We start from the raw sequence: 26,199 nt of genomic DNA, 5'->3' as shown, positions 1-26,199 counted from the left end.
CCCTCTTTCCTCCAATTTCACAGGGACAGAGCCTTCGCTCTGTCACAGTATGTTTATGTGTGTGTGTGCGCGTTTTTTATAAGTGTATGTTGATATGCACTGGTGAGGCACAGGCAGGCTACATGGCAGGCACTGGTAGGCTGCTGTGCACAGTGAGGCTGCATTGATCTCCTGTAGCATGCCCCCAGTCTCTGGCCATCTCCTGTAGCATGCCCCCAGTCTCTGGCCATCTCCTGTAGCATGCCCCCAGTCTCTGGCCATCTCCTGTAGCATGCCCCCAGTCTCTGGCCATCTCCTGTAGCATGCCCCCAGTCTCTGGCCATCTCCTGTAGCATGCCCCCAGTCTCTGGCCATCTCCTGTAGCATGCCCCCAGTCTCTGGCCATCTCCTGTAGCATGTCCCCAGTCTCTGGCCATCTCCTGTAGCATGTCCCCAGTCTCTGGCCATCTCCTGTAGCATGTCCCCAGTCTCTGACCATCTCCTGTAGCATGTCCCCAGTCTCTGACCATCTTCTGTATAAAAATATTTTTAAAAAATCGTCAATTTCGGTATCGGTTTTCGGGATCAAGGAAGATTTATTTTCGGTATTGGTTTCGGCACCAAAAAACCCATTCAGTGCATCCCTAGTAGCAGAATGTATTTTGGGGTGTTATTTGTTGTATGCATATGCTGTGCATGAGAAATAACCTGCTAATATGTCAATTTAGTAAAAAAAAAAAAAAAAATATCTTCATTTTGCAAAGAATTGTGGGAAAAAAATTACAACTTAAAAAAACTCAACATGCTATTTACTTAATAACTTGGAATGTCTACTTTCTAAAAAGGGGTCATTTGGGGGGTATTTGTACATTCCTGACTTGTTAGTGTCAAGAAATGAGATACACCTGATGTACTGAAGGCCTGATCAGATGTGATCAATTTTCAGTGATTGGCACCATAGTTTGTAGACTCTATAACCTTCACAAAGACCAAATACTATACACTAATGTGGGTTATTTTACCAAAGATATGTAGCACTATAAATCTTGGCCAAAATTTATGAAGAAAAATTACTAAATTAGCAAAAATTTATGACAGAAACAAAGAAAAAGGCATTTTTTTTCAATTTACGTTTTATTTTATTTATAGCACAAAAAATAAAAAACCCACTAGTGATTAAATACCACTAAAAGAAAGCTCTATTTGTGTGGAAAAAAAGGACGCAAGCTTCATATGGGTACAGTGTTACATGACTGAGTAATTGTCATTCAAACTGAGAGCGCTGAAAGCTGAAAATTGCTCTGGTCAGGAAGGGGGTCTAAGTGCACTGTATTGAGGTGGTTAAAGTCCAGGCATTTTCTCTCTCTTTTTGTGTAATCTCTTTTGGTGAAAAATTACTACGAACATCAAACATTCTATAATTTTGTAATGCAGAGGCCCTGGAGAACAAACTGGTGGGTTTTGCATTTTATGTCACATGGTATTTGCGCAGTGGTTTTTCAAACGCAATTTTAAAAGGGAAAAAAAATACACTTTTTAAAATTTGAATGTAAAAAAAACAAAATGCATAACCCATTTTTTTGTAAAATATAAAAAATATGATGTCACACCGAGTAAATAGATACCAAACTTGTCACGCTTTAAAATAGCGCATGGACGCACAGCAGGAAAGAACAAAGTATAATGTAATGTAATATATATATATATATATATATATATATATATATATATATATATATATATATATATATATATATATATATATTTTTTTTTTTTTTTTTTTTTTTTTTAACCTTCTTTATTTATACCACATAATTCTTATCGTCCCCTACTATAGGTCCAAATATATCTTAAGCCTCCCATCCGTTTTATCTTTTTATACCCATTAACCCAACTCATAATTTAAATCTAAAAAAGGGAACCCTCACCCCCATATGGGAGGAAGGTTCTTCCCAAAACTATTCCCAGAGCCCTTCAGGGGGCTCAGTATTTTCTGAAAATTCATAGTAATTCAAGCACATTCAAAGATGTGCGGACTCATGCCTCCACTATGTTCCCCAACAGATTCTTCCCTTCCTCTGAGTACACAAATGAGTTTCATGTTGTCCAGGTTTTATCATATTGATCCTTTCTATCTCGGGCTGAGAGAACTAAGCCCTCTATAGCACCAACATTTCTCACTCTATTAAACCACATTGCAATTGAAGATGGCCTAGGGTCTTTCCATCTGAGTGCGATTCCTGCCTTAACTAAATGGCATAAGACCATTTTCCTGGATATCTGTAAGGGTATTTGTGTACACTGAAGGAGAAAAAAAGGCAGGATCATCTGGTATCTGAAATGTTGTACATTTTTGAGAGATCCTTAGTATCTCTAGCCAATATTGTCCAATCTTGGGGCATAGCCAAAATATATGCATCAGGGTCCCCCGTTCCTTATTACACCGCCAACAACGGTCGGAAACCTCTAGAAAAAACGTACAAAGTTTTGACGGGGTATAATACCACTGCATCAATATCTTATTATTGGACTCCTGGGTCCGCGAGCAGATCGATGAGTTCAATGGCAGATATATTATTTTTTGCCGTTGTGTGGGTGTAAAGGTCTTACCTAGATCTCTCTCCCACTTCTCAATTCCAGGCATCTTAAAAATCATCTAAGGGGGCACTCAGAATGGCATATATCTTCGAGATCATCAGAGAGGGGTTACTTCTCCTCACAATATGTTTCGAACTTAGTCAGTTGTCTTTGGTAAATTGTCGCCGGTCCTAATTATTTAAAAAAAGTGGCGCAACTGTAATGTCTGCCAAAAATCTTTTTCATACCAGCCTCCTCTTTGCATCAGTATGGCGACCGTGGGCCAGGTCTCTGATTGTAAAAAGTGGGATACCTGAATACAACCTTTCTCTTTAACCACTTCAGATCCGCGCTATTGCCAAATGACGGCATTAGCGCGGACCTACATTTTCAGGACTACGTCTATTGACGTCGTCCTGGTTACGAGCGGCCTGCGCGCCCCCTGAGGGGCGCGCGCGGCGCGCTCTGTGATCGGCGAGTCCGTGAGACTCGCCTGATCACCGATCCGTGTAAGGGGTCGATCCCGACCCCTTATCACGTGATCAGCTGTCAGCCAATGACAGCTGATCATGTGATAGAACGGAGCCGGTAATCGGCTATTATTCCTCCTCGCGCTGACAGCGCGAGGAGAGAAAAAAAAAGCCGATCACCGGCGGCCGTGATCGGGACATCAGTCCCGATCACGGCCATCAATACATGTGCCCACCTGCCACCTGCCTGTGCCCACCTGCCTCCCGCAGTGCCATCCTGAAGTAAAATAAAAGAAAAAGTGCCCCCCGTCAGTGCCCCCTGTCAGTGCCCACAGTGCCACCCACAGTGCCACCCCACAGTGCCACCCCACAGTGCCACCCACAGTGCCACCCCACAGTGCCACCCACAGTGCCACCCAATCTGCCTCAAAGGTGCTGCACCCCAGTGCCGCCCATCAGTGCCCAGCAGTGCCGCCCATCAGTGCCCAGCAGTGCCGACCATCAGTGCCCAGCAGTGCCACCTATCAGAGCCACCTATCAGTGCCACCTATCAGTGCCCATCAGTCCCATCTATCTGTGGTGCCCATCCGTGCCACCCATCCGTGCCACTTATCCGTGCCACCCATCCGTGCCATCTTATCTGTGCCCATCTTTGCCCATCAGTGCCGCCTTATCTGTGCCCATCGGTGCCGCCTTATCTGTGCCTATTAGTGCCGCCTTAACTATGCCTATCAGTGCCCACCAGTGCAGCCCATCAGTGCCCACCAATGCAGCCCATCAGTGCCCACCAATGCAGCCCATCAGTGCCCACCAATGCAGCCCATCAGTGCCCACCAATGCAGCCCATCAGTGCCCACCAATGCAGCCCATCAGTGCCCACCAATGCAGCCTATCAGTGCCGCCTAATCAGCGCACTTCAATGAAGGAGAAAAATGACCCGTTTGCAAAATTTTATAACAAACTATTAAAACATGATTTTTTTTTTTATTTTTTTTGCATCTTTTTTTGTTTGTTTAGCAAAAAATAAAACTCCGAGCTGTAACTAAATACCACCAAAAGAAAGCTCTATTTGTGGGAAAAAAATGATAAAAATTTCATTTGGGTACAGTGTTGTATGCCCGCGCAATTGTCACTCAAAGTGCATCAGCGCTGAAAGCTGAAAATTGGTCTGGGACTGAGGGGGGTTTAAGTGCCCAGTAAGCAAGTGGTTAAGTTCCTGAAATGCACCTGGTTCCATTCCAGGTATAAAGCCAGGGTTTTCCAAAATGGGAAATAATGGTGAATTTGTTGTAGAGAATTGAGGATTTTGACTAATCTTAACACCTATCCACAATGTTGGACCTATAAGTGGGTGTCTTAAGAGATTCTGGTAATGTTGTATAACACCAAATCGGTCTACGTAGGGGTACCGGACTGCATTTTTGTTCCACTTCTGTCCATAATTTAAATTCTGTGTGTCTACACCAGTCTATCATTCTGCCAATATGCACTGCCTTTTAATATTTAATCATATCTGGTACTGTCAGGGCGCAAAAACGCTTAGGGATTCTCACGATGCTTCTACTGATCCCTGGTCATTTATTAGCCCATATAAATTTAGTAAAGAGAGTATCTATCTAGCGGAAAAAAAAAAAACTGTTGGAATATCTATAGGCACGGCCTGAAATAGATATAAAAATGTTGGCAGAATGTTCATTTTTATAATAATGCATCGGGCAAACCACGAGTGAAGTCCCTGTTGACATTTATCTCATAGAGCCCGGACTTCCTTCAATAACAGGGGGAAGTTTACTATGGAGGTCTTCTCAAGCCTTGATGGAACATATGTGCCCAAGTATTTAACCACTTCAGCCCCGGACCAATTAACATCCTAAGGACCAGAGGTCTTTTTACAATTTCGCACTGCACTGCTTTAACTGGTAATTGCGCGGTCATGCAATGTTGTACCCAAACTAAATTTGCGTCCTTTTCTTCCCACAAATAGAGCTTTCTTTTGATGGTATTTGATTGCCTCTGCGATTTTTATTTTTTGCGATATAAATGGAAAAAGACCGAAAATTTTGAGAAAAAATGATATTTTATACTTTTTGTTATAAGAAAAATCGAATAAACTCAATTTTAGTCATACATTTAGGGCAAAATTTATTCAGCCACGTCTTAAGTTAAAAAAAATGTCAATAAGCGTATATTTATTGGTTTGCGCAAAAGTTATAGCGTCTACAAACTAGAGTACATTTTCTGGAATTTACACAGCTTTTAATTTACGACTGCCTATCTCATTTCTTGAGGTGCTAAAATGGCAGGGCAGTACAAACCCCCCCCCCAAATGACCCCATTTTGGAAAGTAGACAACCCAAGGAAGTTGTGGAGAGGCATGTTGAGCCCATTGAATATTTTTTTTTGTCCCAAGTGATTGAATAATGACACAAAAAAAAAAAAAAGTTTACAAAAAGTTGTCACTAAATGATATATTGCTCACACATGCCATAGTTATATGTGGAATTGCACCCCAAAATATATTCTGCTGCTTCTCCTGAGCACGGGGATACCACATATGTGGGACTTTTTGGGAGTCTAGCCGCGTACGGCACCCCGAAAACCAATCACTGCCTTCAGGATTTCTAAGGGTGCAAATTTTTGATTTCACTCCTCACTACCTATCACAGTTTCGAAGGCCATAAAATGCCAAAATAACACAAAACCCCCCAAATGACCCCATTTTGGAAAGTAAAACACCCCAAGCTATTTACTGAGAGGCATGTTGAGTCCATGAAATATTTTATATTTTGCCACAAGTTGCAGGAATTTTACAATTTTTTTTTTTTTTGCACAAAGTTGTCACTAAATGATATATTGCTCAAACATGCTATGTGCATAAGTCAAATTACACCCCAAAATAAATTATACTGCTTCTCCCGAGTACGGGGATACCACATGTGGGGGGACTTTTTGGGAGCCTAGCCACGTACGGGACCCCAAAAACCCAGCACTGCCTTCCGGATTTAAATATAAAATGCTACCAAAAAAAACTGTTAGCGATCGCAGGGATCAGGCCTGACTCTGCGATCGCTGCAGTTATGCGTTTAGTGTTTTGTAAGTGACAGTGATCGATCGATACTGCACTTGGGTGGGCTGGGCAGAGGGGCAAAACGCAGGTGCCAGCAGGTATCTGGGCTGATCCCGCTAACAATGCGTTTTTTTTGGGAACCCTAAACTGCTGGGGATGCTAGTATAGATCTGATCAGATCAGATATTGATCTGTTCAGATTCTATACCACTACGGGAGGTGTATGCTTTGCGCGTGGGTGTTAGCGGTACTGGCACTAACCTAGCGCTGCCTGGGGCGACGCAGACCCTGACCCTAAAACCTAATTGATATCACCCGCCGGGTGATCAGGGGGTTAAACCTTTATTGGGTAATAAATGGTGGGTGCCCTGATGCTATAAAAAGCAAACTAACCAGAGTCACCCGTAACACTTATACCGTGATCACTGGTTTAAGGGTTAACTAGGGGCAATCAGGGGGTTAAAAATTTTATTAGGTAGTATATGGGGGTCCCTGGCGCTATATAAAAACCTGACAGGGAACCTAAATAACTAACTGGCTAACCAGCATCACCAGCGACACTTATACTGTGATCGCTGGTGAAAGGGTTAACTAGGGGCAATCAGGGGGTTAAAACCATTATTGGGTAGTATATGGGGGTACCTAGCGCTATAAAAACCTGGCGGTGAACCTAAAAAAATAACTAGCTACCTAGCGACACTAGCGACACTAATGCAGCGATCAGAAAAATGATCGCTTAGTGACACTGGCAAAAGGGGGTGAAAGGGTTAACTCTAGGGGCAATCAGGGGGTTAAACCTTTATTGGGGGGTGGTAGGGGGCTACCCTGGACCTAACACTAACTGCCCTGACAGTTTTTACTTTTACAACTGACACTGAATGCATTGATCAGTAAATAAATGATCACTGCAATCAGTGACACTGTGACTGGGGGGGGGTTTGTGTACCTATGTGTTAGTGTAGTGTTTTGGTGCACTTACTTTTAGTCTTCTCCTCGTAGTCCGGTCTAAAAGACCGCCCCGAGGAGAATGACATCACTTCCTCCCTGCCTGTGTATACAATACACAGTGGGCGGAAGCTTGTCATTGGCCAGGAGCGATCGAGAGGGGATGGTCCTCATCCTGGATCGCTCCTGCAGCGAAACGGACCGCCGTTTCCAGCGGGAGGGGGTCCGATCGGACCCCCCACCCGCTGGAAGGCAGGCACGTACATGTACGTGCTTGTGCCTGCCGGTGCCATTATAATGACGTACATTGGCAATACGGCGGTCCTTAAGTGGTTAAGCACTACAGTCATCAATTTAAAGCCAAAATTAGGTTGTATGGTTTGTTGCATCATTGAAGGCAGTGCGACACCCATTGCTTCTGATTTTGTTTAATTTATTTTTAGGATTTGATATCTCCCCGTATCCTGCAATTTCTTCCAAGAGGCTTGGCAGGGAGATATGTGGCCTAGACAGAGAGAACAGAAGGTCATCCGCGTACGCCGATATTTTATAATTGTGATCCCCTAGAGAAGCCCCAAAAAAATAAATAAAAAAAACCCCCAGTGCCCCAAGAGAGATACCCACTTCTAAATAGAGGTGCAACGGATCAAAAAAAAAAAAAAAAAGGCTTACGGATCGGATCGTTCCTCGGATCAGAGTCACGGATCGGATAATTTTTCGGATCAGCAATTAATAATTGAATTTGTAAAAACCTGTGGAAATTCCACCACCATATAGTCCCCACTGTAATATTGTCCGAGTATGTCTGGGTACAGCTGGGTAACGCCGAGTACGACGGTATTACAGGGTATTGCAGAGTATTGCATTGCAGAGTATTGGCAAGGTATTGCAGACTAATGGCCGAGTATTGCAGAGTATTGGCAAGGTATTGCAGGATGGCTGTGACTGCACTTGCCACAGAGCAGCGCTGTGGACACTACATATGCAGCCCACAGCGCTGCTTCCATCTGATCTCTCCCCTTCACTGTACAGATCTGTACACAGGGGAGAGAGGAACTGGCATCATCATGATGCCGGTTTGTTTACAAGTAATCACTCTGTCATTTGACGTAGTGATCACATTGTAAACACCGATGGGTGCACCAAGATGGCCGCCGATTCTGAGGTAGGCCGAAGCGTGGCCTTTCCTAAGGCCGAAACCGCAAAGCGCTCTGCGGATCGCGGCGTGTGCTGATCCGAACAGAGTGACCCGTTCGGATTGGTGAGGATCCGTTGCACCCCTACTTTTAAGCCTCCAAAACGTATGGCTCAGGTGGGTGTAGACCTAATTAGAGGTTTGGTCTGGATTTGGCAGATATACTTACATGACTTCCTTTCCCTTCCCCTCCTCCCATTTCACCCTCCTCCCCCCTACCTCCCGGGGGACCATACTAATCTTTGTCCAGTTTCTTCCTTCTTAGCCCACCTCCGCCTCTACTCTTCTCTTACCACCCTTTAATAAAATAAAATCTATCTTCATTTCCCAGGCTTTTCCTTCCTCTAGGCTACCAGTCTGGAAGAGTTCAGCACCTTCCCCCCCCTCTCCACCTTTTATTTAAATCCTCCCTCCAAGGTCTTCTATATATTCTCAGTCTTCCTACAGGGGCTCTCTTTTCAAAATAATCCCCCTGGGCGTTACTTAAGTGAGTGTCAATCTAATTGGTGGCAACAAATTATAGAGTGATACAATAATAAAATCCTAATTTGATAATATAATTACAGTAGAAACTAAAATACAATTTCTCTTGTGTGTCCTTTTACAAATACCTTACCCCTGAGAGAAGAAAAAAAATTATTCCCCTTAACTTTCTCCCTTCTTCCTCCCTTCCTATATATAATCATCATCTACCCCCCCCCCCCCCCCACACCCATCTAACAACATCTAAATTTTTACACTGTTGCTTTAATTTGTCACTTTTATTGCTGTCACAACAAGGGATGTAAACATCCTTGTGACAGCAATAGGCACGTGACAGGTACTCTTTATGGAGAGATCTGGGGTCAATAAGACCCCAAATCCCTTGTTTACATTTGAAAGCATTCAAAACGCCAAGATGAGAGTTTTTAAATACTTTTGATTTTCAAAAATGTCGCAGATGACGGCCAAGTAAATGGGAATTGGAGGTCATGTCATCGCTTCCGGGTTACCCCATCGGAGACTTGACCAAAGCCGATTATGGCTTTGTATGGGTCTTCAGCAAGCCAGTGGACATGCCAGCTGGTAGCTTGGGTCTCCTGGTAGGAGGGAGGAGGGACATGACCTCTTGCTGCTTGTAATAGCTAGTTAGCCGCTTTGGTTGCTATTACAAGAAAGCTTGCCGTCTGCTTTAAAAAAAAAAAAACGGTACTGGGGTGATGCCTGCAAGTTCAGGCATCATCCCGGTACAGCCACTTGAAGTCAAATGACGTACCAGGTACGTGAATTTGGTGGCAAGTGGTTAAAAGAGAAGTGTGGGAAACTAAAATAATAAACACACACACACACGGCTTAATCCGCCGCCTCTATACTGAGATCTGAGCAATAAAGCCAACTGATCGCTCAGTTCTTACGTCCACTCTGAGTACAGAGAGATTGCTGTACGCCACCACTCTGTGTTCTGCCCCTCCAGTGCTCACTGTAGCACTGGGCTGTGATGGGGGCTGTAGCAGTGGGCTCAAGAGCTTAGTAGCATGCCGGTAGGGCACCTGGGCAAATGCCAGCATTCTTGTTGGGATCCCTGCATAGCCCGGACGGTCTCTGTGACATCAGCCGAGAGCGGACTTTAGCCTGCTGTCAGCTAAATCTGGGTCACAGTGGAGAACTAAGTGTACGTCTGTGACCTACAGAAGTATGGCCAAAAGAGCTTCAAATACAGCCCATTGAGAATCCACAGTCATTTTGGCAAGGTTTTTGTCTCCTCTATCTAGATGACATTGGTTTTAACCAACCATCCTAAAGGATTAGCAGCATGGCAAAGCACCCCTAATGTTGAGAGCATGTGGCCTGCCCTGGTATGGTTTTTGTTCGCCATCGCCCACCCTTTCCTGACCTGCCAGGCTGCATGCTCAGATAAGGGTCTGGTATAAATTTAACACTGTCTTTTTTTTTTTCACAATTTTTTTTTACTACTAGCAGTTGTTTTTGTTACATTCAGCTATCTGAGGAGAACCCCTGCTGACAGCTAAGTCATTCGTTGTTAAGGCTTGCCGACCCGCTTCTTAATAACCAACTATTGACTGGTTTCTAAGAATGCCGGCAGCCTCTACTTAAGTAAAAATCTAAGTAAAATACAAAAGAAAAAAAGAAAACCGGGCACCAGCGTTTAGCGGAGTTTGGGGCAGCGGTCAGCATTTTTTTTGCCAAAACTTTGCTGCTGCGGAAAACACAGGCAGTGGGTTTTTTTTTTTCTGCCACAAAACGCTGCGATAAACCTATGTGCGCATGAAAACATAACATGCAAGGGAGTTTAGAGGCAGTTAAATACATCTGACTTCCAAATCAGCAGCAGTAAAATGTCCAGTGTGCATGAGGCCTTAAAGATCAATCTAGACCGAGCATTTAAGATGGCATCTCCAAATTAAGGAAGCTGTAAGCTTACAGGTCTTTGCTATGCTTATACCAATCAATATGAAATGTTACCTTGGCCCCTGGCTTCCGGCAGACATAAGTGACGTAGTCATGCCTTACCATGAACAAAGCTAGGTGATTTAAATATCACAAGAATGGGCTTCAACCCATTGCAGTAGTGAATTTTTGCAAAAGAAGCACCAAGGCATCATCCTATGCTCCTGGGGGCTGAATAATGTTATCAACTTTTTTGACATGCTGTTTTACGCTGACGGCATTGGGAGGGTCAGGGAATGTCAGTAAACCAGACTCTCCATTTTCAAGTACACTGTACAGCGGGGCACGAACCAGCTGGTCGCCATTGTGCAGATTCTCACAGCATTGCACTTTTACACTCGCTGCTACTGAACGGACATGTGATTGAGGTCATTGACGTGCACTTAAGCCTTAACTTCTGATAATCAACTTTATTTAGAATATAAAATCCACCCCCCCACCCAAACTATACATTTACTGAGCAAGAAAACATAATACAGCTGGAACTTAGAAAAAAGTACACCCCTCACATTTTTGTAAATATTTTATTATATCTTTTCTTGTGACAAAACTGAAGAAATGACACCTTGCTACAGTGTAAAAGCAGTGAAGTGTACAAATTGTATAACAGTGTAAATTTGTTGTCCCCTCAAAATAACTCAACACGCAGCCATTAATGTCTAAAACACTGGCAAAAAAGTACATCCCTAAGTGAAAAGTCCAAATTTGGCCCAATTGGCCATTTCCCCATTCCCGGCGTCATGTGACTCATTAGCGTTACAAGATCTCAGGTGTAAACGGGGAGCAGGTTTATTAAATTTGGTGTTATCGCTCTCACACTGGTCACTGAAAGTTCAACATAAAACCTCAAGGCAAAGAACTCTGAGGATCTGAAAAAAAGAAATGTTGCTCTACATATAAATGACCTAGGCTATAAGAAGATTGCCAAGACCCTGAAACTGAGATACAGAACAGTGGCCAAGACCTACAGCGGTTTAACAGGACAGGTTCCACTCAGAACAGGCCTCACCATGGTTAACCCAAGAAGTGGATTGCACGTGCTCAGCATCATACCCAGAGGTTGTCTATGGGAAATAGACGTATGAGTGCTGCCAGCATTGCTGCAGAAGTTGAAGGGGTGGGGGGGCAGCCTGTCAGTGCTCAGACCATACGCCGCACATTGCCTCCAATTGGCTGTCATCCCAGAAGGAAGCCTCTTCTAAAGATAATGCACAAGAAAGCTCTCAAACAGCTGCTGAAGAAAAGCAGACTAAGGACATAGATTACTGGAACTATGTCCTGTATTCTCATGAGACCAAGATAAACTTATTTGGCTCAGATGGTGTCAAGCGTGTGTGGCGGCAACCAGGTGAGGAGTACAAAGACAAGTGTGTTTTGCCTACAGTAAAGCATGGTGGTGGGAGTGTCATGGTCTGGGGCTGAATGAGTGCTGCCAGCACTGGGGAGCTACAGTTTGAGGGAAAACCATTGAGGGAAACTTGAATGCCAACATGTACCGTGACATACTGAAGCAGAGCATGATCCCCTCCCTTAGGAGACTGGACCGCAGGGCAATATTCCAACATGATAACGACCCCAAACACACCTCCAAGATGACCACTGATTTGCCAAAGAAGCTGAGGGAAAAAGGGGATAGACAGGCCAAGCATGTCTCCAGACCTAAACCTATTGATAATCTGTGGGGCACCTGCAAATAGAAGGTGGAGAAGTGCAAGGTCTTCAACATCCACCAGCTCCATGATGTAGTCATGGAGCAGTGGAAGAGGACTGGTGAACTCCATACTCAAGAGGGTTAAGGCAGTGCTAGAGAATAATGGTGGCTACACAAAATATTGACAATTTGGGGCCAATTTGGACATTTTCACTTAGGGTGTACTCACTTTTGCTGGCAGCGTTTTAGACATTAATGGCTGTGTGTTGAGTTATTTTGAGGGGACAGCAAATTTACACTGTTATGCAAGCTGTACACTCACTACTTTACATTGTAGCAAATTGTAAGGCAGCAGGTTTTCTACTGCTTTTAAAATTTAACATCTTAACAGTCAGTCCGATTTACAAATACTGTATTTAAGCATATAAGCTCAGTTTTGTGATGAAAATAACAGTGAAATCTAAGACTCCGGTGGGTATAACAAGACTTGTCATTTTTTTTTTGCTGATCAGAAAAATGATCCGATCTGTGACTCTGATCCGAGGAACAATCTGATCCATGAGTTTTTTGGTGTTATGGCTGGAGCTATCACCCTGGTATCTTTTTTCAGCTAGCGGCTGGCCTTCTCATGAAAGTGACCCGAGTGGCTCATTAGTCACTGGATTGCTTTCTGTAGCGGCGGGACTTTCCTTTTCCACCAGTTCACCCAGGAAACGATCAGAAGGTGCAGGCGGCTGGTCACAGAGGCAGTGAGGGACTAGATCGTATCTGATTGCCTCTATGGCCTTGGAGGACCGGAGCTATGCCATGACATCAGGTCAGGTCTAGAGCAGAACAAAAAAAAAAAAAAAAGTAAAAGATGCAATTTTTTTTTAAATATATCTTTTGCGTTCAAAGGTAAAAGATTTAGGGTCTTTTTGACCCAGATCTCTCCATAAAGAGGACCTGTCATTCTTATTTTGATTACAAGGGATGTTTACATTCCTTGCAATAGAAGTAAATGTGATATAAAAAATAAATAAATAAAAAAATGAAAAAAGGGACAGTGAAAAAAATAAAAATGTAAGCGCCCTCATCCCTCCATGCTCACATGCAGAAGCGAACGCATACGCAAGTCATGCACGCATCAGTAAACGGTGTTTGCACCACACATGTGAGGTATTGCCATGAACGATAGAGCGAGAGCAATAATTCTAGTGCTAGACCTCCTCTGTAATTCTAAACAGGTAACCTATAAAGGAATTTAAAGCATCGTCTATGGAGATTTTTAAGTAATGTTTGTCGACATTCCATGAGCGTGTGCAATTTTAATGTATGACACATTGGGTATCTACTTACTCAGCGTAACATCTTTCATATTACACAAGCAAATTGGGTACCGGTATATATTACATTTTGTTTTTAATTCATTAAATTGTAATTTTTCCCCAAAAAAATTGCGTTTGAAAAACCGATGTACAAATAAGGTGTGACATTAAAAAAAAAAATGTCAACGATCGCCATTTTATTCCCTAGGGCAGTGATGGCGAACCTTGGCACTCCAGATGTTTTTGGATCTAAATTTCCCAAGATGCTGAACTACACTGCAGAGTGCATGAGCATCATGGGAATGTAGTTCCAAAACATCTGGGGTGCCAACGTTCGCCACCACTGCCCTAGGGTCTCTGCTAAAAGAAAAAAAAAAAACATATGTTTGGGGGCTGTAAGTAACTTTCTTGCAAAAAATACAGATTTAAATTTTTAAACAAAAATTGCCAGAAAAGACCTGGTCTTTAGAACCCTTTCACACCACACCGCCCATAGCGTGGGCGGTAAAATGCCACTATTTTTAGCCGCGTTTTACCGCTGGATTTGCGGCGCATTTTGGCCGCTGGCGGGGCGCTTTTATCCCCGCTAGCGGCCGAGAAAGGGTTAAAACCACCGGCAATACGCAGCAATAGCGGCGTTTTGCCAGTGGTATTACAGTGCTGCCCCATTGATTTCAATGGGGAGGAGCGGTAAACACACCGCTCCTTCACAGCTCCAAAGAAGCTGCTGGGAGGACTTTTTCCTGACGTTGCCAGAGCTCCGCTGTAGTGCGAAAGCCCTCAGGCTTTCACACTACAAACAATGGTGCAGCTTTTTTAGGGCGGACTGCAGGCGCTATTTCTAACGCTATAGCGCCTGCATAACGCCCTGGTGTGAAAAGGGTCTTAAGTGACTAAACAGCACTTCAGAAACAGCCCTTGGTCAGCCAGTGCCCCTGCTAGGGATGAAGGTCGTGCCTTCCCAACTTGTATAGCTTGGATCACAGAGCTGATCTGCATGGCTCTGTACCATGTGATCACGGTCATAAACAATCACCATGATCACAAAATCGACACCACACTACTGATTACATCTAATGACAGGCCCCTCCATCTTACCCCCTCCTCCACGGAATAGACAAATGACAGCAGGCGAGATCCTCTCGTTCTGGGACAACGTCATATGACATTGCCCCAGTCTCACTGCGCTTGTGGGTCCGTGCTTTGTCCCCTGGACATAGTGCAATCCCTACATCAGTAAAGAGCCTATGATGCAGTTATTTACCCATGTGATCCGCTGTGTCCAATCATAGCCTATCACATGTAAACATGGAAGTGCCGTTTATCTCCTCATACTGAAAAAGTGTGAGGAGAGCAGATAAGCAGCATCTCCGCACAGGGGAGACCTGTAGAGATAAACAGTGCAGCCCCAACAATATCCAGTGATGCCAATCTGTGCCCATCAGTAGGCCAGTCAGTGCCTACTCATCAGTGCACATCAAAAATTACATATTTACAAAATTTTCTGACAGAAACAAAGGAAAAATATTTATAGATTTTTTTTTAACCCCTTCCCGCCGAGAATATGCAGTTGTGCGGCCTCGACTTCGGGGGGTTATACCGGGATGATGCCCACAGTTGCAGGCATCATCCCGGTACTGTTTTTTAGAGCCGGCGATCGGCTTTCCAGCCATAATAACCGATGCAGCTCAAAGACGCTCTGCTGTTATGCCGGAGGAGCGGGAGGGGACGTCCCCGCCTCCCAATGCTCTTACCAGGGCTCCCGTTCAATCATGAGCCTTCTGGTGGCTAGGTACAGACTGGAATGAAGCCGTAAGCTGCTTCATTCCAGCCTCCTAATCGTAAACATGACATCACTTCCTGTCCCGTTTACTCAGCTGCCAATGGCGCCAGATTTAAAAAAATAAAAATAAATACAGTATTCAGAATCGCCGAAAACGGCGATCTGAATACTTTGAAGTGCAAATGGGGATTGGAGGTCTTTTAGACCCACGATCCCACCATAAAGAGTACCTGTCACCACCTATTATTGTCACAAGGGATGTTTACGGTCCTTGTGAAAGCAATAAAAAAGCTATCAAAATTTTTTTTTATATTTTTTTTACAATTTATTAATTTTAAAATAAATAAAATAAGAATTTTTTTTTTTAAAGCGCCCCTGTCGCCGCTTGCAGCAAAGAAAACGCATATAGAAGTCACGCCCGCATATGTAAACAGTGTTCAAATCACACGTGAGGTATCACCACGATTGTCAGAGCGAGAGCAATAATTTTTACACTAGACCTCCTCTAACTCTAACCTGGTAAGCGGGGAAAAAAAATGTAAGCGTCGCCTATTGAGATTTTTAGGTACCGTAGTTTGTCGTCATTCCACGAGCGCGTGCAATTATAAAGCGTGACATGTTTGGTATCTATTTACTCGGCGTAACATCATCTTTCACATAATAAAAAAAATTGGGCTAATTAATTTTACTGCTTTGTTTTTTTTAATTCATTAAAGTGTCCCTTTCCCCAAAAAGTTGCATTTAAAATAACGCTGCACAAATACCATGTGATAATATGAGAATATTGCAACAATCGCCATTTTATTCTCTGCTAATAAATTATATATATATATATATATATATATATATATATATATATATATATATATATATATATATATATATATATATATATATATAATGTTTGGGGGTTCCAAGTAACTTTCTAGCAAAAAATACGGATTTTAACTTGTAAACACCAAATGTCAAAAATAGGCTTAGTCATGAAAGGGTTAAACAACAACAACAAAAAATCCCAGCGGTGATTAAAATACCACGAAAAGAAAGCTCTATGTGTGTGAAAAACAATTATAAAAAATTTATTTGGGTACAGTGTTGCATGACCGTGCAATTGTGCTTCAAAACGCGACTGCGCTCAACGCTAAAAATTGGCCTTGGCAGGAAGGGGGTAAAAAAGTTCCTGTTATTGAAGTGGTTAAAGAGCGACAGTCTCGTCTACCCCCAAAACATTAATAGTCAGCAGCTACAAATTCTGTAGCTGCTGACTTTTAATATAGGGACACTTACCTGTCCAGGGATCCAGTGGTGTTCTCAACAGAGCAGATTCATTGATAGGCTTTGGGTGCAGACGCCAGCATCTTAGACAAGGGAAGCCAGCCGCGTTGCACTTTCTGAATGGTCCCGCAGACTTCTGGTACCTGTGATGTGTCCTGGTTGAGGGGAGAAAAAGGAGGGGCCAAACTTCCACACAGATCGCCGCCGCCATCTGACCAAAAGTGGAAGCAGGTAACTGTCAAAACAAGGGATGAGCTCCGGCGTGTTCGCACACTCCACGTGCAGAGCCCGCCAGGAAGTCGGCATGGCGGTGCGCTAATCACAGGCAGCGAGGCATTTCCCTGATGCGCAGCTGTAGAGATCGGGCAAGGTCTCACTGCCTGTGATTAGCGCAGCACTGCGCCGACTTCCCGGCGGGCTCTGCACGTGGAGAGTGCGAACATGCCGGAGCTCATCCCAGGTCAAAACCAGGTGTAGACTCCCGCCACTCACCCACCAAAAAAATCCAAATGTTACAGTGGAGGAGAGAGGATGCAAACAAGTGGAACATTTGCTTTGAAGTTCTGCTTTAAAAATCAAAAGTAAAACTAAACTAAACTAAAATGACATAAAACTAATCTGGGTACGGTGCTAAATAACAGAGTAATTGTAAGTCAAAATATCACAGTTCTGCAAACCGAACAATGGGCGATACAGGAAGGGGGCGCAACATGTTGGAAGCAATATGGTTAATAATCCCCCACCCATAATATACATTTACTGAGGAAGAAAGGTCATACAGCTGGAACTTAGAAGTAATGATAACGCATTAAATATAAAACAAAGACAAGTGCCCGTATGTTACCATGAATCATGTCTATAAATCAGCTCAGAAGCCTCATGTTTGTATAAACAGAGGATCAGTGACATGATGAGGCAATGACACATGGCTGTCAGCACTCCATTCTTTCAGCTCTCTTACCCGAGGTCGGTCCTTGGTGATCGGATAAAACCTCCTATTAAAGCTGTCTGCTATAAGCACGGCATACAGCGGAGGCTGCTCCTCATCTCCCCCTCCACCTCGCTTCCCAGCCCGGGCAGCCATAACTCTCACGCTTCTTCACTAAGCCTTCCCGGCCACCGTACTCTCTGTCACCCGGTGTTTCATCAGACTTGGCGACTCGTCGGACTTTGTAACGGAAGTGACATCCTGGCGCCGCCATCTTGCTATACCTTGCTATACCATTGCTATACCACTTTCCCATAGAACGGATACACTGAGAAGGGGGAGAGCGGACATCTTGTTACACCCACTACAGTTTTGCATTTTACACTTATTTTTAACAGTAAAGTGAGTTTATATAGTGAAATACAGTACTTAAAGAGGAAGTAAACCCTGATGGGTTTACTTCCTCTTTGATTCCCTGCAAAGGTAAAGCATAATGGACTACTATGCATCCCATAGTAGTCCATTATGTGTCACTTACCTGACACAGGAGCCAACGAAGTCACCGCTGTCCCCTGTAGTCCGGAGCCTCCATGTTCTTGGTGGGTCTCGCTGTTCCGGCGCTGTCATTCGTTGGAGCCGCAATGACGGCACTCCCGCGCATGTGCACGGGAGCCGCCATTCGCGGCATATTGCCGTTAACTGTGGCACGCTCAGTACGCCTGCGCGCCGCTGTCTGCGGTGCATGCGTCGTAGACAGCGGTGTCTGTCTTTCGGCAAATATCTCCTAAACTGTGTAAGTTTAGGAGATATTTCTTGGACCTACAGGTAAGCCTTAATCTAGGCTTACCTGTAGGTCAAAGTGGTTTGTAAGAGTTTACAACCACTTTAAAACTAGGGCTACAATTAACAATTATTTTCATAATTTTTTCGATTAATCGGATAAAATCATAAAAATTATGGGGCGCAATTCCTCCTGGGGACACCAATGAAGGGGCGCTATTCCTCCTGGGAACACCAATGATGGCGTGCTATTCCTCCCGCGAACACCAATGATGGGGTGCTATTCCTCCCGTGAACAGCAATGATGGGGTGCTATTCTTCCCGGGGACACCAATGACGGGGCGCTATTCCTCCCGGGAACACCAATGATGAGGCGCTATTCCTCCCGGGGACACAAATGATGGGGTGCTATTCCTCCCACGAACACCAATGATGGGGCGCTATTCTTCCCGGGGACACCAATGACGGGGCAATATTCCTCCCGGGGACACCAATGACGGGGCGCTATTCTTCCCGGGGACACCAATGATGGGGCGCTATTCCTCCCGGGTACACCAATGATAGGGCAATATTCCTCGCGGGGACACCAATGACGGGGCGCTATTCCTCCCAGGGACACCAATAACGGGGCGCTATTCCACCCGGGGACACCAATGATGGGGCGCTATTCCTCCCGGGGACACCAATGATGGGGTGCTATTCCTCCCGGGTACACCAATGATGGGGCAATATTCCTCCCGGGGACACCAATAACGTGGTGCTATTCCGCCCGGGGACACCAATGATGGGGCGCTATTCCTCCCGGGGACACCAATGATGGGGCGCTATTCCTCCCGGGTACACCAATGATGGGGCAATATTCCTCTCGGGGACACCAATGACGGGGCGCTATTCCTCCCAGGGACACCAATAACGGGGCGCTATTCCGCCCGGGGACACCAATGATGGGGCGCTATTCCTCCCGGGGACACCAATGATGGGGCACTATTCCTCCCGGGAACACCAATGATGGGGCGCTATTCCTCCCAGTTACACCAATGATGGGGCGCTATTCCTCCAAGGGACACCAATGACGGGGCACTATTCCTCTCGGGAACACCAATGATGGGGCGCTATTCCTCCCGGGAACACCAATGATGGGGCACTATTCCTCCAGGGAACACCAATGATGGGGCGCTATTCTTCCAGGGAACACCAATGATGGGGCGCTATTCCTCCCAGGAACACCAATGATGGGGCACTATTCCCTGCCTCCCCCAGGAACACCAATGGGGCACTATTCCCCCCTCCCTCCCAGGAAAACCAATGATGGGGCACTACTATTCCAGCCACCCCCCGGATCACCAGTGATGAGGCACTTCCCCCATCACCCCCCCCCCCCAGGAATACTGTTAGGATGGGGCAGTGGTCATAAAAATGAATGCTGTATTGTGTAACTATATTTATACTGTTATATATTAGCTGCTACCTTTCACAATGTGCAGCTCGCCAGCTTGGCTCTCCTCATGGCTTCTCGCCCTCGCCTCTCGGTTCCCTCAAGGCAGCAGTGGGCGGGGCCGAGAAGATCAGTGGGGATGCTGTCAGCGAGGAGGAGGAGAGGCGCGCCATGGTCGTGCGGCAGTGCAGACGTGCCTAGTCACAGAGGGCAGTTCCGAGGACACAGGAGGGAGGATTTATTTAACGGACGGACAAGAGGAAGGTGCGGACCAACTAATCGATAATGAAAATCGCTGGCAATGATTTTCATTATCAATTATTATCGTTTCAGCCCTACTTAAAACTCTGTCTCACTGGTTAGATGTTGAATTTTAAAAGCAGCGGCAAACCTGCTCATCTCATAGGTTTGCTAATCTGACAGAAGTTCGCTGCTTTTAAAATTAAACATCTAAACATTCAGATGGAGTTCTAAGTGCTGTATTTCACTGTATAAACTCACTTTATTGTTAAAAATATGTGTAAAATGCAAAATTCCGGTGGGTGTAACAAGATGTCTGCTTTCCCCTTCTCAGTGTATTCTTATTATGGAGTAGTGTGGGGTGTAGCAAGATGAAGGCGACGGAACGTTACTTCCATTACGCACCTTATACGGTGTCCTAGAGAAGTCAAACCAACATGGATTTCAGTTGTTCTGTCTAGAAATGCAGCCACTTGTGCCCAGTATATGCAGCCACTTGTGCCAATCAAATGCTGCCACTTGTGCCCATCAAATGTAGCCACTTGTGCCCATCATATGCAGGCATTTGTGCCCGTCAAATGCAGCCACTTGTGCCCGTCAAATGCAGCCACTTGTGCCCATCATATGCAGCCACTGTGCTCATCATATGCAGCGGCTGCATATGATGGGCACAAGAGAACCCGATGGGGGCGATCTAAACATGCAACTCTTACAGAGCGAACTGAGGTGGATATTTTGCCTTAACGCAATTGTATCTCCAGGCCTCAATGAAGCAAATTTTGTCCATTATGACCTGCTGGAGCCCTGATCTGCTGTGGTACTATTTGCATTATTGCTATTATGCATCATCAATTTGATGTCTGTATTTATTATGTTTTGATCATTATTTCCTTGACTGTTTAAACAAATTTAAATCATGTGTTTTCTTACAGAACTTGGGTTGTATGCACCTCCAATCCTTCCACCACTGGCCACTAGTGATGGACGAACTTCCGATGGGACGTTTCGCGAACGCGGACCGCGAACGCGGCCGATAGTTTGTGAACCGTAACGTTTGCGGCGGGCCCCATTGACTTCAATGGGAGGAGAACTTTGCAAACCTACAGGTCAAATTTGCAGCCACAAAATAATTACTAGCTGTGCAAACATAGTCCCACCACATGGCCAATGACATAACACATGTATGAGGTGAATCTGGGATCGAAAACTACAAGCATTCTTTTTTTATATGTGAAATTGTTGTGACAATTCAGGACTGTGGAGCGCATGAAGGCAATGGAGGAGAGGGAAGGTCAGGGTAGGCAAAGAAGAGGGTGCAGGAGATGATCACCAGCAGCGTGACATACAGCAATGACACCTGCACCATGATAGAGTGATCTGACACCAGCACCATGATAGAGAGCACTGACATCAGCAGCGTGACATAAAGCACTGACACCAGCACCGTGATATACAGCACTGACACCAGCACCGTGATAGAGAGCACTGACATCAGCAGTGTGACATACAGCAATGACACCTGCACCGTGATAGAGTGATCTGACACCAGCACCATGATAGAGAGCACTGACATCAGCAGCGTGACATAAAGCACTGACACCAGCACCGTGATATACAGCACTGACAGCAGCACCGTGATAGAGAGCACTGACATCAGCAGCGTGACATACAGCAATGATACCTGCACCGTGATAGAGTGATCTGACACCAGCACCGTGATAGAGAGCACTGACATCAGCAGCGTGACATAAAGCACTGACACCAGCACCGTGATATACAGCACTGACACCAGCACCGTGATAGAGAGCACTGACATCAGCAGCGTGACATAAAGCACTCACACCAGCACTGTGATATACAGCACTGACACCTGCAACGTAAGCATCCCCAGGAGGAAGTCAGCATAGCACAGGGATGGTGGGAGCCCCTCATAATGAGCATAGCACAGGGATGGAGGGAGCCCCTCATAATATGCACAGCAGAGTTACAGCCCCAGGAGGAAGTTAGCACAGCACAGGGATGGTGGGAGACCCTCATAATAAGCAGCCCCAGGAGGATGTCAGCATAGCACAGGGATGGTGGGAGCCCCTCATAATAAGCAGCCCCAGGAGGAAGTCAGCACAGCACAGGGATGGTGGGAGCCTCTCATAATGAGCATAGCACAGGGATGGTGGGAGCCCCTCATAATATGCACAGCAGAGGTACAGCCCCAGGAGGAAGTCAGCACAGCACAGGGATGGTGGGAGCCCCTCATAATAAGCAGCCCCAGTAGAAATATGACATGCTCAACCTCTTCAAACAGGAGTGTACGGGCATATAGTACGGTGTGCTTTTTTTGGACAAGGAAGTGAGCCAAATGAAGAAAGAAGGTCTGTGTGCTCGATTTAAAAAATCATTTATAGACATATACATGGTCTACTAATCACATGTGTTGAATTCCTCCGAGATCCATGCCTCATTCGTTTTTAGAAATGTGAGGTAGTTAACACTGTCGTGAGCTAGGCGAGTGCGCTTATCGGTCACGATCCCCCCTGCTGCGCTGAACGTCCTTTCGGACAGGACACTGGATAAGGGGCAAGCCAACAGTTCGATTGAAAATTGGGCAAGCTCTGGCCAGAGGTCAAGCCTGCCCACCCAGTAGTCCAGGGGTTCATCACTCCTCAGAGCATCCACATCAGCCGTTAACCCGATGTAGTCGGACACCTGACGGTCTAGGCGTTCCCTGATGCTGGATCCAGATGACACCTGTCGATGGGTCGGCTGAAAGAATGACCTCATATCCGAAGTCACCAACACATCTTTAAACCGGCCTCTTCTTGCAGGCGCTGTTGGATTGGTACCCGCAACTCCTTCTCTGGGAGTGGGAATTGCTCCTCTGCCAGCGCACGCAAAAGCAGAATGCAGCATTTCTCGAAGCAAGGCCTGGAAGTGCTCCATTCTGACAGCCCTCTGTGACGGCGGTAACATTTCCGCCATTTTGTGTTTGTACCGGGCGTCTAAGTACGTTGCCACCCAGTACTGGTCCGTGACCCTTATGCTTTTTATACGGGGTCCCTATTAAAACACTGGAGCATGAAGGCCCCCATTTGCACTAAACTGGAAGCGGTGTGATGGCCTGGCTCCTGCTCATCATCCAAGATAATGTCGTCCTCTTCATTCTCCTCTCCCCATCCACGCACAACAACAGGGATCCCAGAAAGGTTTAAAGCATGCTCTTCTTGCTCCTCCTCATCCGCCCCGGCACCATCCTCCTCTGACTCCTCTTCAGACTCCTGTTGTTCACTTTTCTCAGATAGAGTAGCCCCCCCCTGGGAATTCATCCAGCATTGCAACTTCCTCATCTTCCCGCTCCTGCTCCTCCACAGCTTGATCAATGACACGATGCAATGCACGATCCATAAAGAAGGCATAAGGTACCATGTCACTGATGGCGCCATGGCTGCGACTGACCAGTTTGGTGATCTCCTCAAATGGCCGCAGAAGTCTGCATGCGTCGCGCATGAGCAGCCACTGGCACGGTGAAAAAAAAACCCAGCTCCCCAGAACCTGTTCTGCCGCAGAGTTCATACAGGTAGACGTTAACTGCACATTTCTGCTGAAGCAGCCTATCAAGCAAATAGAAGGTTGAGTTCCATCGCGTCGGGCAATAGCAAATAAGACGTCTGACCGGCAGATTGTGTTGCCGCTAAATGTCAGCAAAGCGAGCCATGGCCGTGTAAGATCTTCTGAAATGGGCCGAGATTTTCCTTGCCTGCCACAAGATGTCCTGGACCTCAGGGTATTTGACAACGAATCGCTGCACAACCAAGTTTAAGACGTGTGCCATGCACGGCACGTGCGTAATTTTGCCCTGTTTCAATGCGCTAAGCAGATTGGCACCGTTGTCACACACCACTTTACCAACTGTCAAATTGAGCGGTGTTAGCCACTGATCTGCCTGTGAACGCAAAAGAGTCAGCTGAGGAGGAGAGGGAGGAGGATGGAGTAGGAGGAGGAGGAGAAGAAGAGCCAGGCCTGCATGCAATCCGTGGCGGTAAAACCAAATCTACACGGGTGCCACGGGTTACATGCTTGACGGCTGTCAGAAGGTTCACCCAGTGGGCAGTAAAAGTGATATACCTTCTCTGCCCATGTTTGCTAGACCACGTGTCTGTGGTCAGATGTATCTTGGCACCAACACTGTGTGCCAGAGATACATTCAGTTGCCGCTGAACATGGCCATATAGCTCTGGGATGCCCTTCTCTGAGAAATACTTCCTTCCTGGGACCTTCCATTGTGGTGTTCCAATGGCCACAAATTTTCGTAAGGCCTCCGATTCCACCAGTTTATATGGCAGTAGTTGGCGGGCTATCAGTTCTGACAAGCCAGCCGTCAACCGTTGGGCAAGAGGGTTATCCGGCGTCATCATTTTTTTACGCTCGAACATTAGGCCCACGGAAGCCTGCCTTTTTGCAGAAAAATATGAGCTTGGTGTGATGGAAGGTGGAGTGGAGGACAATTGTGAGGAGAGAGGAGAAGGAGAAGTAGAAGACGAGGCTGGACGGTGAGAGCCTGGAGTGTGGCTTTGTGTGTCTTGTTGCTCCCACTGGGCTCGGTAATGGCTGCTCATGTGCCTTCTTAAGGCGGTCGTCCCTAGGTGAGTGTTGGGCTTACAGCGACTAATGCGTTGACTGCAAAGATTGCAGATGGCAACGCTATTGTCAGCAGCGGACACGTTAAAAAAAGCCCACACTGCGCAGCCATGTGCCGGCGTCCTGGGAGCGCCAGATGTGACCGTACATGGTCGATGACTTGCTCCTGACACATTAGCAGTCTGCTTTGTCCCTCCTGTGCAATGTAAGTTATTCCTGCTTCTCCTCCCTATCTGCTGGTCCATATCTCCTCTCTTGTGGGCACCCACGTGACATCACTAGACACGTCATCATCGCCGTCACCTTCCCCACCGCTATAAGTAGAGATCTCGGAGTAGGCAGCAACACCGGGGACCAACCTCCTCCTTGGGCTGATCTGGGTACTGGCGTCAGACTGCTGAGTGGCGGTTGTTGCTACCTCCTCTTCCTGATCCAATGCCAAGAGTGGCTGCGCATCAGAAATGTCTTGATATGGATCGGAAAATAATTCCTGTGACTCAAGCGGAAGGTATGTGGTGGTGGTGGTGTTGTTGGTGGTAGTGTCTTTGGGGGTGCACATAGCAGAGAGTGAAGAAGAGGGTGCAGATCGAGAGGATGAGGAGGGTGCAGAAGAGTAAGGCTGAGTGAGCCACTCAACCAAGTCTGGTGCGTCCTTTAAAGTAATTGAATGCACCTTCTGCAACTTCCCACTTTGGCTCAAGCCTGCTGCTCCTGCCCTGCCCCTACCACCCCTGCGGAAGGGCCTGCCTCTTCCTCTGCCTGTCATTTTTTAAATGACCCTGTGACGAAACTCTCAGTCCCTATACTGATAAAGGACTGCTGCAGTATAGGGCAGCAGTCAGGAGTAGTGCACCTCAACCCTATATATTGTGGACCTATACCAGTCCTTAAGGAATAGCAGACTGTACCTCATTCAACCCTATGCACTGTAGTACCCTTTACCTTACCAGTCCTTATAAGGACCTTTGTGGAACTAGTAGGTTGTGAATGATTAGCAGACTGTACCTCAGTCCCTATACTCATAAAAGACTACTGCAGCAGAAGGGCAGCAGTCAGCAGTAGTGCACCTCAACCCTATATATTGTGGACCTATACCAGTCCTTAAGGAATAGCAGACTGTACCTCACTCAACCCTATGTACTGTAATACCCTATACCTTACCAGTCCTTATAAGGACCTTTGTGGAACTAGTAGGTTGTGAATGATTAGCAGACTGTACCTCAGTCCCTATACTGATAAAGGACTGCTGCAGTATAGGGCAGCAGTCAGCAGTAGTGCACCTCAACCCTATATATTGTGGACCTATACCAGTCCTTAAGGAATAGCAGACTGTACCTCACTCAACCCTATGTACTGTAGTATCCTATACCTTACCAGTCCTTATAAGGACCTTTGTGGAACTAGTAGGTTGTGAATGATTAGCAGACTGTACCTCAGTCCCTATACTGATAAAGGACTGCTGCAGTATAGGGCAGCAGTCAACAGTA

General features: G+C 45.8%; 1 protein-coding gene across 1 annotated transcript in view; it reads right to left on the bottom strand.

The window, feature by feature from the left end:
* EIF2B5 (eukaryotic translation initiation factor 2B subunit epsilon) overlaps positions 1-17,844 on the bottom strand; it is a 74,156-nt gene extending 56,312 nt beyond the window's left edge. Inside the window, exon 1 of the mRNA XM_077487707.1 lies at positions 17,659-17,844. Within this exon, the coding sequence (XP_077343833.1) occupies positions 17,659-17,781 (123 nt within the window). The 5' untranslated portion in view covers positions 17,782-17,844. The remainder of the gene's footprint in view (positions 1-17,658) is intronic.
* Positions 17,845-26,199: the final 8,355 nt, after the last annotated feature.

The sequence above is a fragment of the Lithobates pipiens genome, unplaced genomic scaffold (genome assembly GCF_037356315.1).
Source record: "Lithobates pipiens isolate NorthernLeopardFrog02 unplaced genomic scaffold, aLitPip1_a1.2 Scaffold_18, whole genome shotgun sequence".
NCBI lineage: Eukaryota > Metazoa > Chordata > Amphibia > Anura > Ranidae > Lithobates > Lithobates pipiens.
Note: the sequence above shows the minus strand (reverse complement) of the source record. Positions and strands in the feature narration are given on the sequence as shown.